Here is a 25,725-nt window from a genome sequence, read left to right as displayed (position 1 = left end):
GCCCACGGGCCCAGGCGCTCCGCGGCATGTGGGACCTTCCCTGACCGGGGCACGAACCTGTGTCCCCTGCATCAGCAGGTGGCCTCTCAACCACTGTGCCACCAGGGAAGCCCTCTGCTTTTCAAATAAGATAATCTATACCATTTTTTTTAGATTCCACATATATGTGTTAGTATATGATATTTTTCTCTCTCTGACTTACTTCACTCTGTATGACAGTCTCTATATACAGTTTAATATCATCTTTCCATTTAATATTATTTCATATGCATTCTCCTATGCTGTTATACTTTTGAAAACTTGACAAAAAATGGTTGCCTAATATGATGATTTTATTCTTATCTTCCCCAATTTCCCCTAACTTTTTTGCTATCTTGATTAATTCTGTTTTGAACAGCTCTACGTGTAATTTTTAGTCTGAATCTTGGATTATTAGAGCTCTATGAATGAGGACTTCTATCTACTTTGATGTTGTGGTCTAGTACTATTTTTTTTAATTAAAAAATTTTTTTAAATTTATTTTTAAATGAACTTTTTATTCTAGAATATTTTTAGATTTATAGGAAAATTGTAAAGATTGTAAGAAGGTTCCCATAAACCTTGTACCCATTTTCCCCAGCTGTCAACACCTGACATTAGCAGAGTACATTTGTCACAACTGATGAGTCAGCGTTGGTACATTATTATTTACTAATGTCCACACTTTATTCAGATGTCCTTAGATTCTACCTATTGTCCTTTTTCTGTTCCAGGATCCCATCCAGAATATCATTTATTAACGTGTCTCCTAAGGATCCTCCACACTGTGGCACTTTCTCAGACTTGCCTTGTTTTTCACGGTCTGAACAGTTTTGAGGAATACTGGTCAAGTACTTTGGAAAATATCCCTCAAATTGTACTTTTATGATATTTTCCTCATGACTAGACAGGGGTTATGAATTTGGGAGAGGAGGAACACAGAGGTGGAGTATTATTTTTATCATCTCATATCAAAGGTACCTGCTACCAACGCAACTTATCACTAATAATGTTAAGTTTGATCTCTTGGCTGAGGTAGTGTCCTTAAGCCTTCTCCACTGTGGGGTCACTCTTTCCCCCTCTTTCCACCCTGTACTCTTTGGAAGGGCGCTACTATGAGTAGCCCACACTTAAGGGGTGGACGTTATTCTCCACCTCCTTGAGAAGGCAGTATCTAATGTAAACTGTTTGGAATTCTTCTGCATGTGCAGTTATTTATTCATTCATTTATTTACGCCAGTAAGAAACTCATGGTATTTGTTAAATACTTTGGGTTATAATTCAATACTACATTGTATCTTTTCTTGCTCAAATGGTTCCAGCTTTGGCCACTGGGAGCTCTTTCTGTTGGCTCCTGTTTCCCTTTGGCATCCTTCCATCTTTGGTTTTGTTGTTGTTGTGGAACACTTCCCTACTTTATGACACTACAAAATGCTTCAGGCTTATCTTGTGTATTGCCTGCTCCAGGCCTAGAATCAGTCATTTCTCCAAAAAGCCTGGTTCCTTTTTCTGGAGAATAGAATTAGAAACTAGGATCTGGACACTGGGTTTGTTTAGTACTTTACATCTTGTAATCATGAACATATTTTCTCCAATTTTAATCTTGTTCTCATTATTTATATATTCATTATTTATATATTCTAACCCTATTCTTTGTGTCCTTTTCTTTTTTCTTTTTAATTTACTTTTTATTTTTTTATTTTTTGCCATGGCTCACAGGCCCAGCCGCTCCGCAGCACGTGGGATCTTCCCGGACTGGGGCATGAACCTGTGTCCCCTGCATCGGCAGGCGGACTCTCAACCACTGCGCCACCAGGGAAGCCCCTGTGTCCTTTTCTTGATAGAAATAAAGCAAGGGTGTTTCCAAACATACGTTAGGTTTCTTCTAATTTTAATATGAGTAAGGGTGATACATGGATATTTGCTTGCTGACAGAGGCCTTTTCAAACTTCCTGAGGTCCACCTGAAGTTCCCAGCCTCAGCCTTCTGGTCACCCTTTACAAGCCCTGTGAACTTGCACAGGAGGAAGGAGAAGGTCCACTCTCTCATTCTGCATCACCTCAGTAAACCCAGCCATAAAAAGGCACTTCTGTTGTAGTTTCTCTTCCTTCACACCTCCCACTAAATACCCCCAAGATTCTGCCTCTGAAAAATAAATTTTATATAGCAAAGTAACAATTGAGCAAAATACACCCTGATTTGAAGCTCCATTTTGTACCATTCCATTTTTAACACCATTTTTGTGAAATGACAAAACAAGAAGAACAGATTTAAGAAACATGAGGAGCCCCACTCATTTTTATGCAGGCATTATAGGCATCATACAGTGACAGAGGCCACTGGCATCAGAGCTAAAATAAGAACAGAGAAGTAGTGTAATGGGGAATCCATCAATCACATTAACAGCAAATTGCATACTAATCATTTATCTATTATTTATCATACAGATAAGTGTATCCTGTCTAGACTGCAGAAGCACTTAAATACAAAGGTGCCAATAATTACAAATAGAGAATAACTTTATTGAATACTAATAGACATTAATTATAAATTAAAATGAATGGAATATAAGGAAAAATACCTTCTAGATTGTGTTTATTGACACAGCCTATTCTATGAAATTTTTCAAGGAATTATGGTTTATGTTAGCTGCTGAATCTGATTTTGGAAATTAGGTGAAAAAAGTACTTGTTCAGATTTTTCAAATAAACATACTTGCTAGAAAAAGGATCCTAAAAATGAGTAGAATTTTTAATTTACATAACCAGTGGTTTTGGTGTTTCCAGATATTTTTATTTGATTTTCAAATTTTTATTATATCAATTTTATGTCCAATAAAAGAACTGAAGTAAATAGTTTACCTTGGTCAAATTTACCAATCATGACTTGTGTAGTGTTAAACAAGGAAAGATCTCTGTTAAAGACAATCACTATTATAATTTTGGTTAGTAAAAATCACAAAATGTAGTGTAGAATTTGACACATATTTAGATAAAGTCAGGAAATAGCCCCAAATCTTCCTAATTTTTTTTCATTCAAAAACTGAGTTGCCCCTTTTTTGCTTAGCTGTTCAGTTAAAAGAGAATTTCATTTGGACAGTGTGACCAATGGCTCACAGTGGGACAGGGCAGGCAGGGAGGAGCCAGGCCTGACAGAAGGGCCCATTCTGTCCAGTGGGAAAGCTGACCTGCATCCTAAGGCTTATAGCCTGGGTTCAAGCTCATGGGCATTTACTCAGAGAAAATTGAGTACATGGGGGACCATGGAAATCATTACCTTCATCTAGGGAGTCCTTGGCTCGTGTGTTAGACGTCAGGGTTGAGAGTGGAGATCCATGACACGACACCAGTGTCTCAATGAATGTGTGGGACCCAGCCGCAGGACATCCAGCTGTCCACGGATGGAATTGATTTCAGGAACAAGATTCCAATATCTGGCAGAGCATTCGCCTGGAATAAAACAAGCTCCTCATTTTCTGAGAGTATCCAGATAGGTCATTTAAGAAAGGTCTTGAACTGGATTAAAGCAGCAGCCCAACTTTAGAATCAGAGGCACATAGCAAGAGTGGGTTTGGGTACAAGACCACCTTTTAAGAACATGGCACCAAAGGGAGGTTGTGACTAGGGCATGAATGCAGAAGTCAAAGTTCACCTGAAGACACTTCATACTAGATCACATGAAAAGCAAAGGGGTCTTGGTCTCAGCAAATCAGTTGCTGGAACAGAGCACCATGGAAAGCTTCAGGACTGATCTGGTACCTCAGCAGGAACTTTTAGTATGGGGTCAGTTTGATGATGATGGGATTTTAGGTGAAGGCTTCTTTCTGCTGGACCAGAGCAGATTAAATATCGTTGACTCAGGGCTGGAATTGCTCTAGAAAATGGGAAGGCGGGAGGCGCAGCTGTGGGGAACTTGGAATTATAGGAAGCTCAAATCTGGAGACTTGACAACTAAAGGTAACGTGACATCCTGAATGGGATCCTGGGACAAAAAATGATCATAGCTATCTGAATAATGTATGGACTTTAGTTAATTATAATGTATCAGTTGTATATTATTAGTTACAAATGTGTCATAAAATGTACAGTGTTAACAGTAAGAGAAACTGGGTCCAGGGTATCTAGCAATCTTTTGTAATATCTATGACTTTTCTTTAAATCTGAAACAATTCAAAAATAAAAGTTTAGTTTAAAAAAATCAAGCTTCTCATCATCTTCCTCTTCTTTTTTCTCTTTTTCTTGTAAACACTTTTCCTGTTCAATGAGAAAACAGCATTTCTGATTTATTTGATCCGGGTGTTTTTGTTATTATACAACTCAAAATGTCTTCCCAGTAATATGACATTTATACATATATTTTGTGTATTTCATGTACAAAAACTGGCCCATTTGCCTATGTACTACTCTCTGTACTGTATCAAGAACAATCATATACTATGACTTCAAATGTAATAACTCATTTGAAAACATACTTTTGTTAATTTGGAAAAAGCACATTTTAAGAACAGTATTATTGAAAAACAGAATCAACTTTTGCCAATAAAGATTAGATTAAAACTTGAAATCATTCTAAATTTAACTTACTTCCTTCTTTCCTTCATCTCTCGCTTTCCTTTTTCTTTCCTCCTCTGCCTCCTTCTGTTCCTTCCTTTCCTCATTCCCATTTTCTCTATTTTTCATTTTAATAGGTTTGAAGTCCTTACTTAGATAAGTCTTCTTTGGATTCCTCCACATTCTAACATTATTTAGCAACTCCCTGTGGACTAATAACCTGGAATATATATACCAAGAAGTATTCTGTTAAAATCTGCAATTATATTTGATAACTATAAACATCTAGTTCAATCCCATCTTTTGATAAAGAACTTGAGGTTTAGGGTTTGGAGGGGTTGCCCAAGATGAGCTATGTAATTCCACAGATTAATAAACAGCAGAACTGGGCCTGAATCCAGTGGTCTACCTCCCAGTCAAATGCACATTTTACTGCACAGTATTGTCTTCACTCTATAAAAATTACTCTGTTTGCAGAGTTACTCTTGAAATTTCCCTTCCTATAAGGAGAAAAACAAGTTTGTGCCAATAACTATTTGCCTGGACTTTATCATCTATTGTTCAGCAGGATGTTGTGAATCCTTTTACAGCCTAACTTTATTATCTCCCTAAAATTAAATGCTGAGAAAAATTCATGATTCTCTTACTTAGATGAAAGGGTCAGCTAGTTAATAATTTATAAAATTAATTTACTACTGTATGGATTTCCCTCTCATCTAAACCTTTTTAACAAGTACATGTATGGGCTGAAATTGTAATAGTGTAAAGAGTGGTGTTGTTTTTCAAATTGTCTTACAGTTACACAGCTGTAAAGGAGATGAAATTTGTTAGCCGTGAAGGTGATGCTGTAAAAATATACAGTTACTTGTTCAAAGAGGCATGCTCATTTGTATATTCTGGGCTGTTCTCTATTTTGTAGCTATAGTCTATTTGCTGCAATTTTCTCTGAGGGAATTTCTGCTTCTATCACAAATGGTCTGTGTTCCAGAAGAACTACCCAAGTTAATTTCTAATATTCTTTTTATTCCCTACAAGTCAATGTCCTGCTTCATGAAAGATATGTTTTCATGTCCTGAGGGCAATTCTTTTGCCCAAACTAGCAGCTGCCTCAGGTGGTTTTACCTGATACAGCAACTGCTGTCATCTTACTTGTCTTTCAGTGGTGGTGCATGGACCAATGGAAGAGTATTTAGAGATTTTTAAAAATGTCTCTATAGGTCAGATTATTGGTTTGGCAGGCATGGGTTTCTGGTTTTGATGACGGGGGATCCTACCCTGCTCTAACACTTGAGTTTGGTTAGGGCTAGGTGACTCTCTGGCGCCACACACTGGCATCCTGATCATAGGCAAATCCCTTTGGACTCTCCATCCATCAGTGCAGCAGGTAATACCCAGAAAAATCAGGGGAAGAGCAAGGTAAACATTTCTGCAGAATCTGATTCCAGAGATTTAGGACTAGCCTAAGTAATTTTCTTTCAAAATTTCTTCCCTTCAAGTATTTAAAGTTAGAGCTAAAGCACAAATTTAGCTTTGAGCTCCCATTTGTACCATATATTTCTTAATTTTCATGTTTTTCTGTTTTAGATTTTCTAATTACAAATAACATAAGCATCATTGAACCAAATCATTTAAAAGGAAGAAAACAGCGAGAGTCTCCACCCTATCCCTTAGAGAAAACCACTAATCACACGTAGTATATATCCTTCCAGCTTTTTAACTGTGTTTATGCAAACATGTATGTAAACATACTACCAAATACTACCAAATAATACATCATAGTGTTTGTGTGTGTGTGATTTGCACTAGCTTTTTAACTTAACAATACACATTGGCCATCTTTCTATATCAATACACAGCATCATCCCACTCTTTTTAATAGCTGTGTAGTATTCCACTCTGTTATATGGAGTTATCATAATTTATTTAACCAGTCCCTCAGTCACACACCTTTGGATTGCGTTTATGTTTTTGCTGAAGGTAACAGCATTATACATATACCTCTGATTACTTGAGACAATATTTCTGTAGGGTAAATTCCTAGAAGAGAAATTACTAAGATGAAATATTATTTCAATTTATACTTTTCCACCAAGAATGTATGAAAACACTTATTTTCTTATGGTCATACCTAATACTTTAAATTTTAATCCTTTTTATTCTTCACCAGTCTAAGTGAAATTTGCTTTCAGAAGTATCTTTTTAAAAAATGTTTCATGATCATCTGAATTCTTTTATGAATTTATGTTCATATTTTTGGGGTATTTTACATAGTAGTGTTTTCCTTTATCTCACAGATTTGACAGTTAAATTTCCCTCCTTTGTCATTTGTCTTTTATCTTTGCTTATATAGTCATTTCTGTTCATCTTTTTCTTTATGGTTTCTATCATGCTGTTATTTAGCAAGGTATTTGTCACATAAAAATTATTTTCTTCTGGGACATTTATTATTTTTGTATTATGTTCTAATAAACTACAAGTCTAGATTTCATTAATCTTTTGCATATTTTTCTTGGCTGTTCTAACTTATTTATTCTTTTCCAAGTGAAATTTTAAAATAATTTTTCAAGGTTCTGAAAATGCTACATTTAGTTTTCAATTGTAGTTGCAATAACTTTATTATAATTTATCACTTTATACTCTTTCCCCAATATGGTTATGTTTATTCTTTATTTTGCTTTTTGTATTTCATTAAAGGCTGACGTCTTTCTTGTTGGATTTATTTCTAAGTATGTTTATTAGTGTTGTTAATGAGTCTTCTCTCCTGTTTCATTTTCTAACTTGTTATTGATTTTTGGTATATTACTCTTGAATTGACTGTTTCCCTGTACTTACTTTCTGTTTCTATTAATACATCAAATAATTTTCTTGGTCTTCCTCCAAGGATGTTATATAATTGTTGTTAAGTGATTACAGTACATTTGCTCCCAATATGTATACTTTATTTCTTTTCCTTATATTCCTTCACAGGTTAGAAGTTCCAGAATACTGTTGACTGATAGTGGTATTAGCAGAAAGATTTCTTAAATTTATGACTTCAATGTAATTATTTTTTTTCATATTTAATTATTAAGTATTATATTTGTTCTGGATTTCTGAAAAATACTCCTTATCAAGTTAAGAAAGCTTGTTTCTTTCATAGCTCACTAAGAATTTTAATCAGAAGTAATGTTGAGATTTAGGAGATGACCTTTTAGCATCTACTAACATTAAATTTACATATTTCCAACACTGGATACATGACATCACATATTTGTCAAACCCATAGAACTGGACAACACAAAAAGTGATCCCTAATGTAACTATGGACTTTTATTAGTAATAGTGATCAATTGTAACAAAAATACCACACTAATGCAAGATATTAATAATAGGAGAAACTGTGTGTGGCATGGAGAGAGGGAATATATGAGAACTTTATACTTTCTGCTCCATTTTTCTATAAACCTGAAACTACTCTAAAAAATAAAATCTAAAATAAAATAAAATAAAATAAAATCTATTAATTTAAACAAAAGAAAAAGAAAAAATACACTAAAAAGTCATTTAATTCTCCTCAGCCTCAGTTCCATCATCTATAAAATGAGAGGCTTAGACTAGTTGATCTCTAACTTTTCATCCAAAAAGAAGATTCTATCATTCTCACTGTCAATATAAAGATGTCTGGCTGCCAATATATATGTATTTTTTCTTCCAGTTTTACTGAGATGTAATTGGCATACAGCACTGTGTAAGTTTAAGGTGTACAGTATAATTATGATTTACATGCATCACAAAATGATTATCACAATAAGTTTAGTGAACATCCATCATCTCATATACATACCAAATTAAAGAATTAGAAAAAAATTTTTTTTCTTCTGAACTTAGGGTTTACTCTTTTCACAACTTTCATATATAACATACAGCAGTGTTAATTATATTTATCATGTTGTACATCACATCCTCAGTGCTTATCCATCTTATTACTGGAAGTTTCTACGTTTTGACCACCTTCATCCAATTTCCCCTCTCCCACCTCCCACCTCTGGTAACCACAAATCTGATCTCTTTTTCTATGAGTGAGTTTGTTTCTTTGTTTTTGAAGTATAATTGACCTACAACACTATGCTAGTTCCTATTACACAACACAGTGATTCAATATTTCTATACATTTCAAACTGATCACCACAGTAAGTGTAGTTATGATATTACATAGTTATTGACTATATTTCCCACACTGTACATTTCACACCCGTGACTTATTTTGTAATTGGAAGTTTGTACCTCTTAATATCTCTCACCTATTTCTTTCCTTCCCCCTACCTCTCTCCCCTCTGGCAACCATCTGTTTGTTCACTGTATCTATAACTCTGTTTCTGCTTTGCTATATTTGTTCATTTGATTTGTTTTTTTCTTTAAATTCCACATATAAGTAATATCATGATTTTTTTTCCCTCTGTTTGACTTACTTCACTTAGTATGATAATCTCTAGGTCCATCCATGTTGTCACAAATGGCAAGATTTCATTCTTTTTTATGGCTGAGTAGTATTCCAGATATCTATATCTATATATAGAGATAGATATAGATAGATATATCACATCTTCTTTATCCACTCATCTGTTGATGGATACTTAGGTTGCTTCCATATCCTGAATATTGTAAATAATGCTGCAATGAACACAGAGGTGCATATATCTTTTGTAATTAGTGTTTTTGGTTGTTTTTGGATAAATACTCAGGAGTGGAATTGCTGGATCATATGGTAGTTCTATTTTTAATTTTTTGAGGAATCTCCATATTGTTTTCCATAGTATATATTTTCCAATACTTATGAAGGTAGAAGAAAAGAGTATGGTGAAAAAAATACTTCATCAGCTTAAGCAAACTGTAAAGGAACATCATTATGCAATTCTGGAAAATACATGGAACCATATAATTATTGAATGAATCTGGTGATGAAATTGTAGTTTATGTGAAAAGGATAATGGTGAAATGGAGTGTAAGTGGGTATTGGTGAAGCATTCATTTAAAGAAAATAGCTCAAGTTTTCGAAAGATAACTTCAGATGCCTCAGGTGCTGTGAAACTAAATGACATGGTCTAATGATAACTAAAAGATTGTCAATCATGGAAGTTTTATGAAAATTATTATAAAATGATTTGTGGCTCGGGGAAGTCATATCTAAAATTTTCTCCTTATAAATCAGACAATGATGTCCACAAAGATGCTGAGATACAGATGTTGTTTCTGCCTCATATGATACATTTCTGTCAGATATTAGTGTGGGTGGAGCAGGCAGCTGCCTATGAGGGGTGGTGGGAACTGTAACAGATGAGAAAACACAACCCAGAGCACATGGCTCCTCAGTAACAGAAGGGGAATTAAACCTGGGGTGGTGCACTGACTGGCAGTATCCGCAGCTTGGTGTTATAATTAAAACCCCAAAATAAATGATTTCATATCCCAGCTCTGCCCTTTGCTGGCGGTGTGACTTTTGGGGCAGTTTACCTAATTTTCTCTCTGTCTCCATTTCCTTTTATGTAAGATGCAGATAATAATAGTAACCATTCTCAGTGAGGATAAGAAGAGCTAATATTTGTAAAGGGCTTAGATCAAAGCCTGGCCCACAGTAGGTGTTATATGGGTGTTTATTAAATAAAAAATAGATACACTTGAACCCTGGTTTCCTTAGCACTATCCCACTGTCCTATGACTCAGCACTTTTTTGAAGCCTGCCGGGAAATCACCCCAAGTGTCTCCTGGTATCATCATTTAGCTGCGTGTAACAGAACACCCTACTACATTGCTTTCAACAAATAGGGGGTTATTCTCACATCACAAGAAGCCTGGAAGGAGGCCACTGCTGGCATGGGTTCAGCAGGTTATAGATGTTAGGGCAAAGCGCTCTGGGATCCTCTGATTCTTTTCTTCATGCTTACAAGGTGACTACTGAAGCTCCAGTCATCCTGTACACAGTGAAACAGGAAAAATAAGGATGGGGGTAGGGCTACAGGGAGGGGTGTACTAATGGAATACTTCTCAGAAGCCCTTTCAGCAGATTTCGACTTTACACAGAATTGTGGCTTGGCCCGGACACATCACTGCACGCTCCCAACGTCCTTTTGGGTCTGTTACCTTCTTCTGTGTGCAGAGTCCAGCAGGCTTGAGAGGGTGTTTTGGACACCCTGGGTAGGATGTTAACATGGCACTCTTCCAAAGTCCCACCCTGCAGCCTGCTAGCTGACACCAGCATACAGGTGTGGTGGTGGTGTTCTCGTTGTTGTTTTGGCTGACACAATTTTTAAAAATCTGAACTACAATGAGTCTACGTAGGGCATTTGGTCCAGTTTTTCAAAGATTCAATTTTACACTGTTATCTTACATTTAGCTTGACTGAATTATATACATGCCTGGTCTCTGAAGGATTTGGATTTAAGACTTCTGAAATATCTTTAAACTATCTGTTGAACATTTATTTAGAGGCTGAAGGCTGTTGGGAAACAAGACCCCCTGGTGGTAGGAGTCTGCCTCTTCTCTACTCCCCTGAGCAAGTGAGCTCCTCCCAAACTCCTGTATATGGTCTACTCAGCAAAACAAAAGCTCTGCAATTACCCTGACACCCACTGGGGAGAAGAAATTCAGCGATGATTTACCATTATTCTGGAGCGCATTAGGAGGGGTCTCTCACCAGTCACCCATCCACTGAAGCAGTTTATGAAAACGTTTCCTCCCTGAGAATAATTCTGGTAAGTGGATTACCTTCAATTTGCCACACTTCCAGGGATATTTTGGTGCCATTAAGTGACTGGCTCTTCTAACACAGCACACTTGTGATGCTTCCAGACAACGCGGACACTGCAAAGGGGGCAGTTTTTGACAAGGAAATAGTGAGTACAGGTAGAATTTAGATCGCCACTAAGCCATCCACGTGGATTGTTCAAAGCCGGAAGACGACATCCTACATCCCGAAGAGGGACTGGCAAAGTGGGCTTTCATTGAGTCTTGCCCAATGTGCTGGCTCTGGATGTGTGCACACCGAGAGCATTCCTGGCAGGACAAGTAGCTTCGGCAAAGTTACTGACAGATCTCAGGAGTGAAGGGGATGTTTCAGATCTGTCTGAGATCTAGCCGGTGCCTCACACCAAATCTCAGCACTACTTTTTCTAAAGCTTTTCAGTGACTGTCTAGAACCCTTGGTGTTTAGAAATCTCATAACTTAGGGTTCTATATATATATATATATTTATATATATATATTTTTATATATTTTTATTTATTTATTTGGTGGCACTCGGTCTTAGTTGCAGCTCGCTGGCTCCTTAGTTGCGGCACATGGGCTCCTTTAGTTGTGGCATGCGAACTCTTAGTTGCAGCATGCATGTGGGATCTAGCTCCCTGGCCAGGGATCGAACCCGGGCCCCCTGCATTGGGAGTGTGGAGTCTTAACCACTGCATCACCAGGGAAGTCCCAGTAGAGTTTTCTATAGCAAATTCAGTCCATTTTTAAACCTGAAAAAACCGTTGCAATCAGCAACATCAGCACAACTGCTAGGCGCCGCCGCTCATTTGCCCTGTAAGTAACAACCCTTCCTGGTTAATAGCAAAAAAATCTGGCTAATGAAATGTATTGGCACTATGTTTCATATCTAAAGCAATTAAAAATATCTGTAGTGAGCATCAATTATTGGGAAAAAGAATGATTTTTGCCCACTTTTTAATCTTTCCAACTGCTCTCTAGGGCAAAAGAGCTCTCCTGGGGACCACAGTCCATAATAAACACATGTGAACAAATACACACATTAGGCTGTAAAAGGATGGTTTCTTAACTGGTTTTTGAGCTACAAATAATCCCTAAAAAGTGGCTTTCTCAACTAAACATGCAGCCATTACAGTGTATTTATAGTGATTAAAAACTGGAGACAAACTAAATATCCAAAAATAAAGTTTAAGCAAAATTATGCTCCTATTATGTCATGCTATGCAACAATTAAAAATGATTTTTACAAAGAGTTTTAAATAATAAGGTAACATACTTATTAAATTTAAAGCAAAAAAAATCTGCTTGATGCAAATTGTTACATGGTTATGTCACAACTAAGTATATATTGTAAGAAAGACTGGCAGGTATGTGCTAAAATGTTAACAGTGTTTTCTGTGGGTGGTGAGAGTGGGAGTAATTTTTTTTAATTTCCTATTTTAATATAATAAATATGCTGCTTTTATAATAAAGAAAAATGAGCAACCCAAAGGTATCTTTTCTGCGAAACTGAGGGGATTCTTCCTAAGCCCAAACCTCTCAAAGGGACACATCTTATCTTCTACCCTATGGTGCAGACAGCTGTGAAGGGGGAAAGATAATCCTTTCAAATACATTGACACTGTTAGAAAATGCTTATCCAATGTAAACACAGAACCAAAGGAAATGCATAAACATTGAATATTATAAGGATATGCATAAACACAATTCTTCCTCCTGAATTTGTAAGCAAATACCCATGGCTATATGAAGTTGGCTTGTTGGAAGACAATGTAAGGGAGACAGAGGGTCCTTGTCATTTCCAAAATTAGTAGGGATTATCATCACCGATATGTTAGATGCTCTCCCCCTTCAAAAAAAAAAGAAAAAGAATGAAGATTCTGTATCAGTTTTTAGAAGTACTTAAGGAAGAATATCTTGAGCCCATATATAGACTAAGAACTATTAACAGTAATCAAAGAAACACTAATGTATAATAACTAAAAGCTAAAACACGGTCTTAAACTCTTCCCTTGGGAAACATGTTTTCATGAAACTCAACTGGACAAGGCTACTCTCCTCCATCCCCACTCATTGTGGGGCAGTATGAAAAAGCTAAAAAAGTGACATGCAGATATTTCTTCTGTACAGTGTACAATGAAAAGCAGTATTCTCTAACTCAAATATGGAATCATGTAAAACTTATCAGTGATTAATGTATTATAGTTCATAAAAACGGATAACTTTCCACAGAGTGAAGTTTTAAGTGCAATACTGTACTGCAATACTTACACTAAGAAAAACGCAGTCTGTGTGTAGGTTAATATTTTTTTCGCAGAGACATGTGAAACATGTCTAAGATTACTAGATATGGTCTAAAAAGCAAAAAGAGCAACCTGGATGTGTTCATAAATAATCAGCAAGATGTTCCAAAAATTGTGGACTGACATTCTCATAAAGTATTTGAGTCAATGTTTATGCAAATGTTTCATTTTTTAAAAAAAAAAAGCCCACAAAACTCATTATCTTATTATGGTTAGCAAATCACAAAATAACAAAAGCAAACCATTAGAATAGGTTCAAAACACTTTTTGAATGGTATAGTTACTTAAAAAGAAATTGAGTACAGAATAAAATTTTAAATGGCTTTATACAAATATTATTATATTTTTCTAGTATGGGATAGGGAGTCTTATTTATGATTTTCTAAATTGTAAGGTAGGAAGGTGTATCAAATTTTAAGGATATCACACGAACTCAAAACTTTACTAAGGACTTAGATCTTCAGTAGATCTACTTTTAAATTTTGCAATCTTATGAACCTGTAGCATGGACACACAATTTTTAAAAATGCACCCAACTTTTACATGAAACTAAAACTAGAAATCATCAATAATGAATAGTTTTATGCTGGTAGAATCTTCTTGGAATTATCTTGATTTGGAGGACATTAACTTCTACTGGCATAATTATGAGGCCGATTAGAAAATATCTACTGGGTTTCTTTATTTTGGTTAAGAGACTGGTTGGAAAAATTCAGGAGTTGCTACTTTACCTCTTAACACTGTGCACTCTGCTTTTCCTGCCCCCTCACTCCACATTCTGTGACTCAAGAGACTATTTTCAGAGGACACCTGTTTTAAATGGATCCACAGGAAATACCTATGTTGTCTTTCATAATCTGACCCTGCATCTCGTTAGCTGAAATGTGATGCTGCCCACAGAATGAAGCAACTTCAGTGTGACAACATTTACTGGAAGGTGGAGGGAATCCAGTTTATATTTATTTTCCTTCCATTAAGCTCTGGTATTGGAGTGTAGGAAAAAATAAATAAGGAAAACGGCAAAACCAGTTTAACCCTCAAAAGATTAGTACTAAATTACACAAACGGGTTTTACATCCAGACTCAGGATGATCTGCTCTTGAACTGAATGTAATCTTGCAGCAGAAACTTATCTGACACTCCTTTCTTTACAACGTTTTATTTATAAACCCCTTGTCCACAGTTCACAGTCGGCCTTGTTATATATTGATAGGATATTTATAAACCCCCGGTGGAAAAGTGCAGGGCAGCCTACCCACTGGGATAGAATAAATAAGGGGATTTCATAGAGATTAACAGTAGTCTAACACTAAAATTCCAGTTGGGTCCAAAATAAAGCAAGTCACTCGGGGGCCCCGTTTCATGGGTTTGCACCCCCCACGTGCGCGCCTCCACCGGTGCCACTTGGCCAGCAAGTCCCCGAGCTGGACCGTTGGCCCAGCCCGGGGCCCGCTCCTTCCGGGCGGGTTGCCCGGCCCCCGCGCCCGGCCCCGCGCCCGCTCACCCTGGGCCGCGCTCCCTCTCCGCCCGGCCGCTGCCGCTGGCCGCGGTCCCCGGATCTCGGCGCGCGCTCCCCGAGCCCCGGTCGTCCTCGGAGGCTGCCCACCCGCTCCCAGGGCTCTGAAGGGCTGCCCCGGGCCGGGTCTCCGGGACCCGCGAAGGCAGCAGCAGAATGACGTAGATGACGAAAGAGCTGACGCCACGCCGCCCACCCCACAGCCGCCGGTGCCCGCACACACCGCCCCGCCCCGCCCGCCCGCGAGGTTGCCCGCGCGCGCGCTCGCGGTCGCGCCGGTCCCGCGGGACACGTCCCGCCAGGGCCCCCGCCCGCCCCGCCCGCGACCGGAGTTCCCACGGCGCCCGCCAGAGCCCTGCGCCGCCCGTCCTCCTCGTCGCCGAGCCCGTCCGCGCCTTTCGCGAACATGGCGCTTGTCCCTTGCCAGGTGCTGCGGGTGGCCATCCTGCTGTCCTACTGCTCTATCCTGTGCAACTACAAGGCCATCGAAATGCCCTCGCACCAGACCTACGGAGGGAGCTGGAAATTCCTGACTTTCATTGATCTGGTAAGGCCGCTCCCCTCCCCCTCCCCCGTCCTCCCCTCACTCCGAGCCCGGGTGTGTTTGTGGGTGCGCCGGCACCTGCGCGCGTGCTCCAGCATCCACGCCGGTCCTCGCCTCTTCCCCAGTGACTGCGTCTGAAGGCCAGGCTGCCCCTGCAGCAGCACTTTCTGTAGCACCCAACGTTATCTGGTAGCTGGGGCACGAGTGGAGGTGGGGCGCAGCCAGGTGGTGGGCTCTTTGGAGGGGAACACACACCTGCTTCTAAGAGGTGGCACGGGAAGATTCTCAACTTAGCAACTGGATCGAACGACCTTGGTCATGAGCGGCCTCAGACCCGTTCGCCCCCAAGGTGCTTTCCAGAGCACCCACCGTGGGATCAAGTCGCAGCAGCTGAAGGAAACTGGGTATTGTTGAATTACTTGGTGTTTCCTCTGAAAGGACTGTCCTCCTAACAAAGGAAAGAAAGCTCCTCATAAAGAAGAGAAATCGCCTAATAAAGTTGTCTTCTTTGCATCTGTTTTTGCCCATTGTCAGTAATTTACTTCCAACCTTCCCCCACCCCCCAGAAGCATTAGAAGAGAGAGCTTTTCAAAACGCATTCACAGTGGACTTTATACTTTCCCCATCTTCCCGTGTAAAAGTTCGCAATAGTTTGCATAAGCAACTCCTCTGTTGGCACAATGATGGCCTTGGCAGTTGGAGGGCTTTTGTTTGTTTGTTTGTTTTTTAACAGTTTATCCACTTCTGGCACTGAAAGGGCTGGAGAAGTATCACATGAGCATAAAACCCAATAAGGACATGGGGTGGAACCTAGGAACTTCAGGGTGAAAGACTGGCCCAAACATACACTAAAAGATGGTCAAGTATGGACAGAGAATTAAAACAAAAGCTAGGAGTTCTGAGGACTAGAGAAAATGTAGAACCAATTCCTGGATCGCCAGAACTGCCCGTCCAAGGTTATACACAAGGTTGGCTACACAAGCAAGATTGTAATCTCTAATTGTTGACCCTTTGTTTTGATGAAGAGAACTTGACACCTGTTTTAAGATACTTCCAAAGGCTTAGGATGCTTCGAAGATATGCAGTCAGCAGGTTTTTGTATAGAAATACCATTTTAAATTTGTATCATGTTAGATACTTTCAGAGAAGAATTTAAGCCCTTCCCCCAGCACTTTCCAAACTGGGCACCAAGACTGACCAGGGCATAGAGTGTTTCAGGGGTTTCAATTTTCAGTTCCTCAACTTCCAGCTCTTTCTTGAAACTGATCTGTCTCTGAACATGGGTGTTGCCTGCCAGTTCTCCTTTCTTCTGCCTTGTTCATCCAAGGGACAAGCACGTGACAAGGCTCTGTGCTGTATTTATCTGTTCCTTTTAGGATTCAGAAGATAGACAGTTGTCACTAGAACTATCTTCATATTTGATTGAAAAACAAAGTCAGACTTATCTTGACAGAAAGTCTTCTTGAGTTGATTGGCTCGTCATTGAGGATTGGCTCTACCTTTTATGTTATGTAGCAGACTTCCGGAGACTGAAACCTGCAGCCCTGAAGTTCTGATAAATATGTATCAGAGTGTTAGAAATCATGTCCCCTTTTCAACTGTTCAAACTTATGTTAAAAATATTTAGATGTTATTTAAAAAATATGTGCATAGATTTTCAGAATTCTTTTACTGGCTATGTGAACAAAATTTCTCTTGGATCACTACCTTATCCCATTTCTCCTGATCTCACTTTGAGCTGGCCCATTTGAGTGTTGTCAGGGAACAGCACTGAGCTGAAATACGGATGGAAACCCCACCAGAACCATAGAAACTATGAACAGTTCTCAGAAGCACCTTTGCATTAGATATAGTTTTGGGGGCGCAGGGGAGGGGATTAGCAGGTGAGAGCGGTAGAAATTGAGGGTATTGTTAACCCATGCGAGAAATGACAACTCACATTGGCATTGCTTACTGTGTGTTATAAAACAAGACTCACAAGAAACGATGTACCTCTCAGAACCTTTGAGTGATGTGAAACTGTAGTAGAGCCAATCTGACTCGGCTTAAACTGTCATACACTTTATATTTTAGCATTTAGTGGTTGGACCTGCCTATTTTAAATAATCATGACAAATATATTTTTTTCTCTTTCATACTTAAATTCAGTTTGTATAGGGCCTTCAGCCAATCATTCAAACTTTTTATCTCTGTGGCTTCTGATTAAAATATAATAAATCTTTAATTGAGGGTTCCTGTGAGAAAATATATCTAGAATATATTCAAAGAAACACTCATGCAAAGTGTTATTCTTTTTGTTACTAGAGATTTAGAGTCTTTGGAGCTTAAGCATTGTACAGCTGTTACAACAACCAGCCTGTGAGTCCCTACTATTGGTATGAAAAGATTAGGCCACTATTATTTACTCATTTAACTTTTCATTTTTCTGTGTTAAAAAAAAACTGAATAAACTTTATTACTTAGTGCTTTGGACATTTTTAATGATTCTAAGCTCATTAGAGCAATTTTGCAAGAGGGTTTAGCTTCTCAAAACTTCAGTGAGAAGGCCCTTGTCCTAGCCAACTTGGATCACAGAGAGTCAGGACATTTATCCTGGTGGCCACAGTCTGATTCCATGATCCACGGCATCAGTGTACCAGAATGTAGCTCAGGAATCTCAGGCGACACGTATCCAGGATCATATGGTTATGTGGCAGGGGCCGTTCCAGCTATATCCATACCTTACTTTGAGTATGAGAGTCATCCCAATAGAATCAGAGCTCATGGTAAAAAGTGAAATGAAAGTTATTGCATAATAACTGCATAATAATTGCATAATAACATAATAACTGAATCTGCATCATTTGAAGAAAATTCATCAGCTGTGATACTGGTTAAGAAGATATTTGAACATTAGTAATGTTCAGTAATCTTATACTGAACATTATTACTGAACTATTACTGATATATTACTGTTATCAGTAATCTTATACTCTTATTGTTATTCCCCAAGAGCTTCTTTTCCTAGAATTGAAGCACTGTAAAAGAACTAAAAGTGCTTCAGGAAAATTCAAGTAAGTAAATGGAATACTGTCTCCACATGATAGGCAGAATAATAGGCCCCCAAAGCATGTCTGCATCCTAATCCCTGGAACCTGTGAGTATGTTAGGTTACATGGCAAAGTAATTAAAGTTGCTAATCAACTGACCTTCAAATAGGGAGATTTGCTCAGATTATCCATGTTACCCCAAGGTTTCTTAAAAGTGGAGGGAGGCAGGGGAGAAGAGTCAGTTGGAGGAAGATGTGACGGTGGAAGAAAGTCCCAGAGAGGTGCAACACTGCTGGCTTTGAAGATGGAGGAAGGGCCCAGGAGTCAAGGAATGTGGGAGGTGTCTCCAAGCTGGAAAGGGCGAGGAAATAAATTATCCCTAGAGCCTCCAGAAGGAACATAGCTCTGCTGACACCTTGATTTTAGCCCAGTGAGACCCATTTTGGACTTCTGACCTCCAAAACTATAAAATAATAAATTTGTGTTTAAATCACTAAATTTATGCTAATTTGTTGCAGCAGCAATAGAAGACTAGTATACTTGGCTCTAAATCCTGTGACCTAGAAAAGAAACCTTAAATGTTGTTGTACTGATGTGGTGACTCAGCTAGTTCTTTATGTGTATTAGATAACTGGTTAATTTTAGTTTTAACCAGAAACTATGCTGAGGAGACATACATGTGACAACAGGCAATGTGAGAATCTATGAAAATGGAATAACTTTGGAAAAACTAGGCCTTTTCTTTACTGTGAAGTATTTTAGAAATTATCATTGTGAAACATGCCATGCTGGGAGGAATACTCTTAACTGGAAATAAGCTGGAAAGAAAAAACAATTAAACTGACGAATGTTCAAATATTTTCTTAACTAGTATCACAGCTGATGGATTTTCTTCAAATGATGCAGATTCATTCACTTATTCATTAATCAAATAATTTCCCAAGTTATATAATAATTGTCCCCCAAAATAATAGAAATGAGGAATCAATCAAACCAACAAACATAAATTAAAAGAAAAAAGAAACTGGATGTTGAGGCCTCAAAGTAGTGCTGGAATACATTGGGTGTTAGGAAACATTTGAATAAATGGAACTTTCCAGATGTTCAATGAGTATTCTCTTCCTGTCCTGTTTCCTCCTAAAAACATTCGAAACACTACAGATTTTTTTTTTTTTTTGAAATATAGCAACCAGAATTTTATTCAGCTCTATATGGTAGAATGTCTAACACGTGAATAAGAATCAACTTCTTTGAAAAACATGAACTGGACATTTGTTATAAAAAATTAATATTGATTTTGGATTTAAGAAACTGATTTTTAAAGGTTGAAATAGAAATGTGATGATCCCATTTGCTCTAGTTTGTGGTACTCGCCATTTTGATAGTTACCATGTCTTAGGGCTCCATTATATTCATTATTTCTCCTATACTGACTTTCCATTCATGCACAGGCTGAACACCGGTGAGGCCCTACCTCCTCAAAGTGTAGTGTGAGGACCAGCAGTGATCTTATCTGGGAGCCTGGTAGAAATGTGGACCCTCCAGCTCCACCCCAGACCTTCTGAATAAGAATCTACCTGTTAATAAGATCACTAGGTGATTCTTTTTCACATTTTAGTTTGAAAAATGCTGCTCTAGGCCATGCTGTTTTTGTTTTGTAATTTAACATGGAATAGCTTGTAGGACACAGCCTTCATATATTAATTCTGCCAACTATATTTAAAACATATTTAAACATATTTCAAAATATATTTAATTATGTCACTTTTACTGTGACATAGTTAAAAACATGTTGTAAAAAATTACAACTGTAAAATAAAAGAAAGAGAAAAATATGTATTTGGTACCAAGGGTGAGCTATTTGTTGCAATTGAGAAACAAGTTTGTCTAATCTTTAGGGAAATCAGGTGAAAAAGAATACACATTTGATTGTATTGTCTCTACTGTTGCAATAAAGGAAGCATAACAATTTATCAGGAAAAATACAATTCCTTCCAGGCACTGACTTTGCAAGGTTATTTATCACTCAGCTAGTCATATAAATGACATCGGGTAGCATAGCAGGTAATGCCTTTGATTGTTTTCTAGCAGATTATCAATAGAAATATTCTTATTGTTGATGTTTTTTATATTATGATTTTATGAAAGCCAAAGGCATGGTCTTCTGTTTTTACTGGGTGAAGGCATTTTTGTAGAGGTTTAAGGTAGTATAATCTGGGTACTTAATTTTGTTATCTAAATCCGTTTTACAAAAGAATTTGAGAAAACCACAGAGTGAGCAGGATAAATAAGTGTTCAGATGTTGAAAAGCTTGGGGTGTTCAAAGAGCAGGAAATGGTCAAGTACACCTGGAGGATAGATTTTTTGCTTTTAGACACACTAAGAATTTTTGACCTTTAAAAATGTTTAAAAGGGAGAAAAAACTGCGTAAGTATACTAAATGATGCATTTGAGTTTGTCATATTTACTTATATACTTATAATAAAATATTCTTGACTCCATTAAGTGCATGGCTTAATTTTAAATAGGAAATGAAATATCTTGAGAAGAGATTCTACATACTATTATGTAACTATGATACTTAGCTTTGCCAGTCAAAACCGCAGAGTGCCATGTGAAGGCCAGTAGTTCATTGAGTAGTCTGAACAAAGTTAGATTGGTTTGTTTTGGTTTGGTTTTTTCTTTTTTTTTTTTTTTTTTGGATATTATACAAAGAGGGTGAAACTGCAAAATTTTTTTCAGTACAATCAGACTTGACCCTAAAATGCAGGTAAACTTTAAGGATTAAATAATGCTTTTTCTAACCTGGGAGAAGAATTTTGAGTATAATACTTTACACAGAGTCCTCTTCCCCCTCTTTGAAAGTGTTTCTTTTGGAGCAAACATAAAATAGGGACCTGGTTTTGTCAGAGTCGGGGAAATAGTTGATGATATAATCTCTAATTCCCTTTCTTAGTTGCAAATGTTATTGAAATTACAGAGTCATCTGACCATGTTGAGGTCACTTCTTTTCCCATCTCTGCCATCCCCCATGTCTGGTATAACATTTAACAAAATTGGTAACTGCTCTTGAGGCTTTCATTTGTTTCTCTGTGTTCCCCTGAAATGTCATATGTTTCTGTGGAAGTGTGAACAATACTGCAGTTTTCCATATTGAATCAGATGTTCCTGTGATCCAAGCACACTTGGAAAAAGCTTACTGCTTAGGATTCCATAACAACATAGCTTTCTTTTGCGTCTAGCAGCCTGTGGCTAGACAGTTAAAGGGCCCCTGTCTCACCTGCAGGGTATTCCTGCCAGAGGACAGTGAGTACAGACCCCTCTCTGCATGTGAGAGACCCCTGGATCAGATCCATCGTGGAGGGCAGCAAGGTATGCAATGTTGCTTTGATAGGCTGGATCAAGACAGACTAATTGGGAATCACCAGAGAAATTGCTTGAATTCACCAAGTGATAAGAATACTGTCATTTTGAATCTTGAGCAAATGGCATGTGTTCATGACAGTGCTTTAGAAGCATGGAATTCTAAAAAGTCAGTGAGACAGTGGTCTAGCCCTTTCAGGTTGACATATTTAGAACTGTCAGGCTGTATTATAACTTAAAATTTTAATTTCAAAAGCAGTACCTAAAATTCCAGAAAATTTGTATAATACTGGAAACCGTAGGGAAGCAAATATATTCCATCTTAAGTGTCCCTAATTTTCAGTGCATCTTAGCATTGAAGTGCTTCAAGATGGTATTTTCTTCAGAACTTCATGAATACTCAGAAACACACATAGAGGGAAAGTCAGACTGTATATATATGCATGTATACATTATATGCATGTATGTGTATATATGTGTGTGCACATTTATATATTCAGATTTCAGAAAAATCATATTATTTATAAAAATTATTTTAAAATTATATTTAAATTAAAGGAGATACCAATGTTAGTATTTTGGCATTTGCCTTTTGAGCCATATATGGCCTTTTCTTTGAAACAAAAATTCAATATATACATATGGTTTGTATAAATTTGTTTTTTAAAATTAATAGACACCATAATTCCCTCTTTTTGGTGCGCAGTTCTGAGTTTTGATGGATGCATAGTTGCCACCACCACAATCACCTAAAAATATTAAAATATTCCCTTGTGCTGCCCCCTTAGAGTCAAACCCTCCCCTGAATCTTAACAATCACAGGTTTGTTTTCTACCCTTGTAGTTTTGCCTTTTCTACACAAATATGTAAAGCAGACGGGATATAGCCTTTGAGCCTGGCGCTTTTTGTTTAGCATAATACATTTCAGATTCCTCTCTGCTGCTGTGTGTATCCATAATTTGTTCCATTTTAACGCTGAGTAGTATTTTATGGTATTGATGTATCGCTTTGTTGATTCACTCATAAATTGAAGTGCGTTTGAGTTTTTCCTAGTTTGGGGTGATTATGAGGAAAGCTGCTGTAAACATTTGCATCCAAGTTTTTGTATGAACATGAGTTTTTATTTTTACTGGGAGTGGGATCGCTTGGTTATATGGCAAGTATATGTTTAGCTTGATAAAAAACTGCCAGACTGTTTTCCAGAGTGGTTGTGCCACGTTGCACTGCCATCAGCAATGTGTGAGGGTTCCAGTCGCTCTGCGTCCTGTCAGTGTGTGGCATTGTCAATTTGTCTTCTACTTTAGCTATTCTAATAGTTGTGCAGTGGTATTTCATTGTGGTTTTAATTTGCATTTCCCTCATGACTAATGGTATTAAGCCTCTTTTCTTATGCATTCTTATCATACATATATCTTCTTTACGAAGCGCCTGTTCAAATCCTTTGCCCATTTTTAAAAAAAAGGGTTGTTTTCTTATTGTTAAGCTTTGAGAGTTTTTGTGTATGCTGAAAAGAAGTTCTTTGTCAAATACGTGATTTGCAAACATTTTCTCCCTGTCTGGGAGTATCTTTACCTTTTGTTGGTATAGACAGGCCACAATTTACAATGGTTCGACTTTATGATTTTTCGACTTTTTTATAGTATGAAAGTGATATACATTCAGTAGTAACTGTACTTCCAGTTTTGAATTTTGATCTCTTCCTGGGTTAGTGATATGTGGCACGATATGCTCTTGCAATGCTGGGCAGGGCAGCGAGCCCCAGCTCCCAGTCAGCCATGCGATCAGGAGGGTAAGCAACCAATACACCTACATTCTGTTTTTCACTTTCAGTAGAGTATTCAGTAAATTACATGAGACATTCAACACATTATTATAAAATAGGCTTTGGGTGAGATGATTTTGCCCAACTATAGGCTAATGTAAGTATTTTGAGCACGTTTAAGGCAGGCTAGGCTAAGTGATGATGTTCAGTAGGTTATGTGTTCAGTGCATTTTTGACTTAGGCAATATTTTCACTTTACCATGAGTTTATCAGGATGTGACACCGTGGTAAATTGAGGATGATCTGTAGTGTCTTTTGCAGAGCAAAAGTTTATCATTTTGATGACATCCAGTTAATTTTTGATTGCTGTGTAGTGCTATCTCATTGGGGTTATAATTTGCATTTCTCAAATGGCTAATAATCTTGAACATCTTTTCATGTCTTACTTGCCATGTGTATGTCCTCTTCAGTGAAACAAATAGTATTGTTAAATTTTACTTTTTGTTAAATGTTAAATACATTTGATTTTTGCATATTGACCTTACATCCTATGATTTTGCTAATTCACTTATTCATTCTAGGAGCTTTGTTGTGGATTTCATGGACTTTTCTTTTTTTATATAGACGACCATATCATCTGCTAATAGAGACAGTTTTCTTCCTTTCTAATTGTCATGGCTTTTATTTCTTTTTCATGTGTTGTTGCATTGGTTAAGACTTCTAATATGATACTGAACATAAGTGGTGAGAGTGGATATTCTTGTCATTTCTTTTTTAGGAGGAAACAGTCTTTTGCAAGTAAGTATAATAGTAGCTATAGACTTTTTATGCATATACCCTTTATCAGTTTGAGTACATTTCCTTCTGTTTCTTGTTTACTGAGAAGCTTTTAAAAAAAATATCGTAAATGGATGTTGAATTTTGTCAAATGATTTTAACTGCGTCTATTGATATGTTCATATGGCTTTTTTTCCCTCTTAATATGGTGAATTACATTGATTGATTTTTGAATATTAAGTCAGTCTTACACTCCTGGGGTGAATGCACTTGGCTGTGGTATATTGTCCTTTTTATATATTGCTTAATTTGATTTGCTAATATTTTTGTGGATTTTACCTCTCTGTTAATGAGGAATATTTGTGTGTAGTTTTTTATTTTTCTTCTTTGCCTGACTTTGATATTAGTGTAATGCTAGCCTTATTCCTCCTCAATGTTCTGGAAGAGATTGAGCAGAATTGGTTTTACTTCTTCCTGAAATTTGTGACAGAATTTATAATTGAAAACCACTGGGCCAGGAGTTTTCTTTGTTGAAAATTCATTTTGGTTGATTTCAAGATATAGGAGTATTCAGCTTATTTCTTTCTTTTTCATTGAGATTTGGTAGTTTATATCTTTCAAAAAGTTGATCCATTTCATCTAATATCAACATTCTTTCCTTATCTTTCTCTTATTGTCTTTAGGGTCTGTGGTGATAACCACATTTCATTCCTGATATTGGGAATCTGTGTCTTATCTCTTTTTTCTTTATCAGTGTGGCTAAGGACTTCTCATAAGTTCTTTATGTTTTTCAAAGTTCAGCTTTTGGATTCACTGGTTTTTTCCTATTGTTTTTCTGTTTTCAATTTCATTGATTTCTGTTTTTAAAGTTTATTACTTTCTCCCTTTTGTTTTGGGTTAAATTGGTTCTTCTTTATTAGTTTCTTAACTAATAAATCTGTGGAAACAGATTGTTTATTTATTAAATTGAGTCCTTCTTCCCTTTTAAAACATTTAATACTAAGTACTGCTTTAGTTGCATCTCAAAAGTTTTAATACATTTTATTTTCATTGTCATTCACTTCAAAATATTTTTTAAATTCCTTTGAGTCTTTCTATTTAAAAAAATTATCAAGTCTTTGTTTT

The 25,725-nt window shown here is 37.3% G+C and overlaps 2 protein-coding genes across 4 annotated transcripts in view; one reads left to right on the top strand and one right to left on the bottom strand.

Moving 5' to 3' along the window:
* Positions 1-9,346: 9,346 nt before the first annotated feature.
* LOC113606354 (translation initiation factor IF-2-like) lies at positions 9,347-15,533 on the bottom strand. Its single transcript, XM_027080463.1, has 3 exons — positions 15,114-15,533; positions 11,310-11,405; positions 9,347-10,516 (listed from the first exon to the last, which is right to left on the bottom strand). Exons 1-3 carry the CDS (start codon positions 15,531-15,533, stop codon positions 10,442-10,444), a joined length of 591 nt encoding a protein of 196 aa, XP_026936264.1. The 3' UTR covers positions 9,347-10,441.
* AIG1 (androgen induced 1) overlaps positions 15,349-25,725 on the top strand; it is a 233,166-nt gene continuing 222,789 nt past the window's right edge. The window contains exons 1-2 of one of the 3 annotated variants that reach the window (XM_027084834.1): positions 15,422-15,672; positions 15,795-16,182. In XM_027084834.1, coding sequence (XP_026940635.1) covers positions 15,532-15,672; positions 15,795-15,797 — 144 coding nt within the window. In that variant the 5' untranslated portion in view covers positions 15,422-15,531 and the 3' untranslated portion in view covers positions 15,798-16,182. Of the gene's footprint in view, positions 15,673-15,794; positions 16,183-25,725 lie in introns of those variants that run through there. The other 2 variants (XM_027084815.1, XM_027084825.1) reach the window with 2 other exon arrangements.

The sequence above is a fragment of the Aethalodelphis obliquidens genome, unplaced genomic scaffold (genome assembly GCF_003676395.1).
Source record: "Aethalodelphis obliquidens isolate GAN/ISIS:26980383/991018 unplaced genomic scaffold, ASM367639v1 scaffold3, whole genome shotgun sequence".
NCBI classification, from domain to species: Eukaryota; Metazoa; Chordata; class Mammalia; order Artiodactyla; family Delphinidae; genus Aethalodelphis; species Aethalodelphis obliquidens.
The sequence above is the reverse complement of the archived record's forward strand: the minus strand, read 5'-3'. Positions and strand labels throughout refer to the sequence as shown.

Coding starts and splice junctions, on each gene's coding strand:
- LOC113606354 (XM_027080463.1), bottom strand. CDS start 15,533: ATGTTCGCGAAAGGCGCGGACGGGCTCGGCGACGAGGAGGACGGGCGG. Junction 11,406..15,113: donor GAGAGGGAGCGCGGCCCAGG/GTGAGCGGGCGC, acceptor CCCCCTTTGCAG/TGTCCGCGTTGTCTGGAAGC. Junction 10,517..11,309: donor GGAAGTGTGGCAAATTGAAG/GTAATCCACTTA, acceptor CACTGTGTACAG/GATGACTGGAGCTTCAGTAG.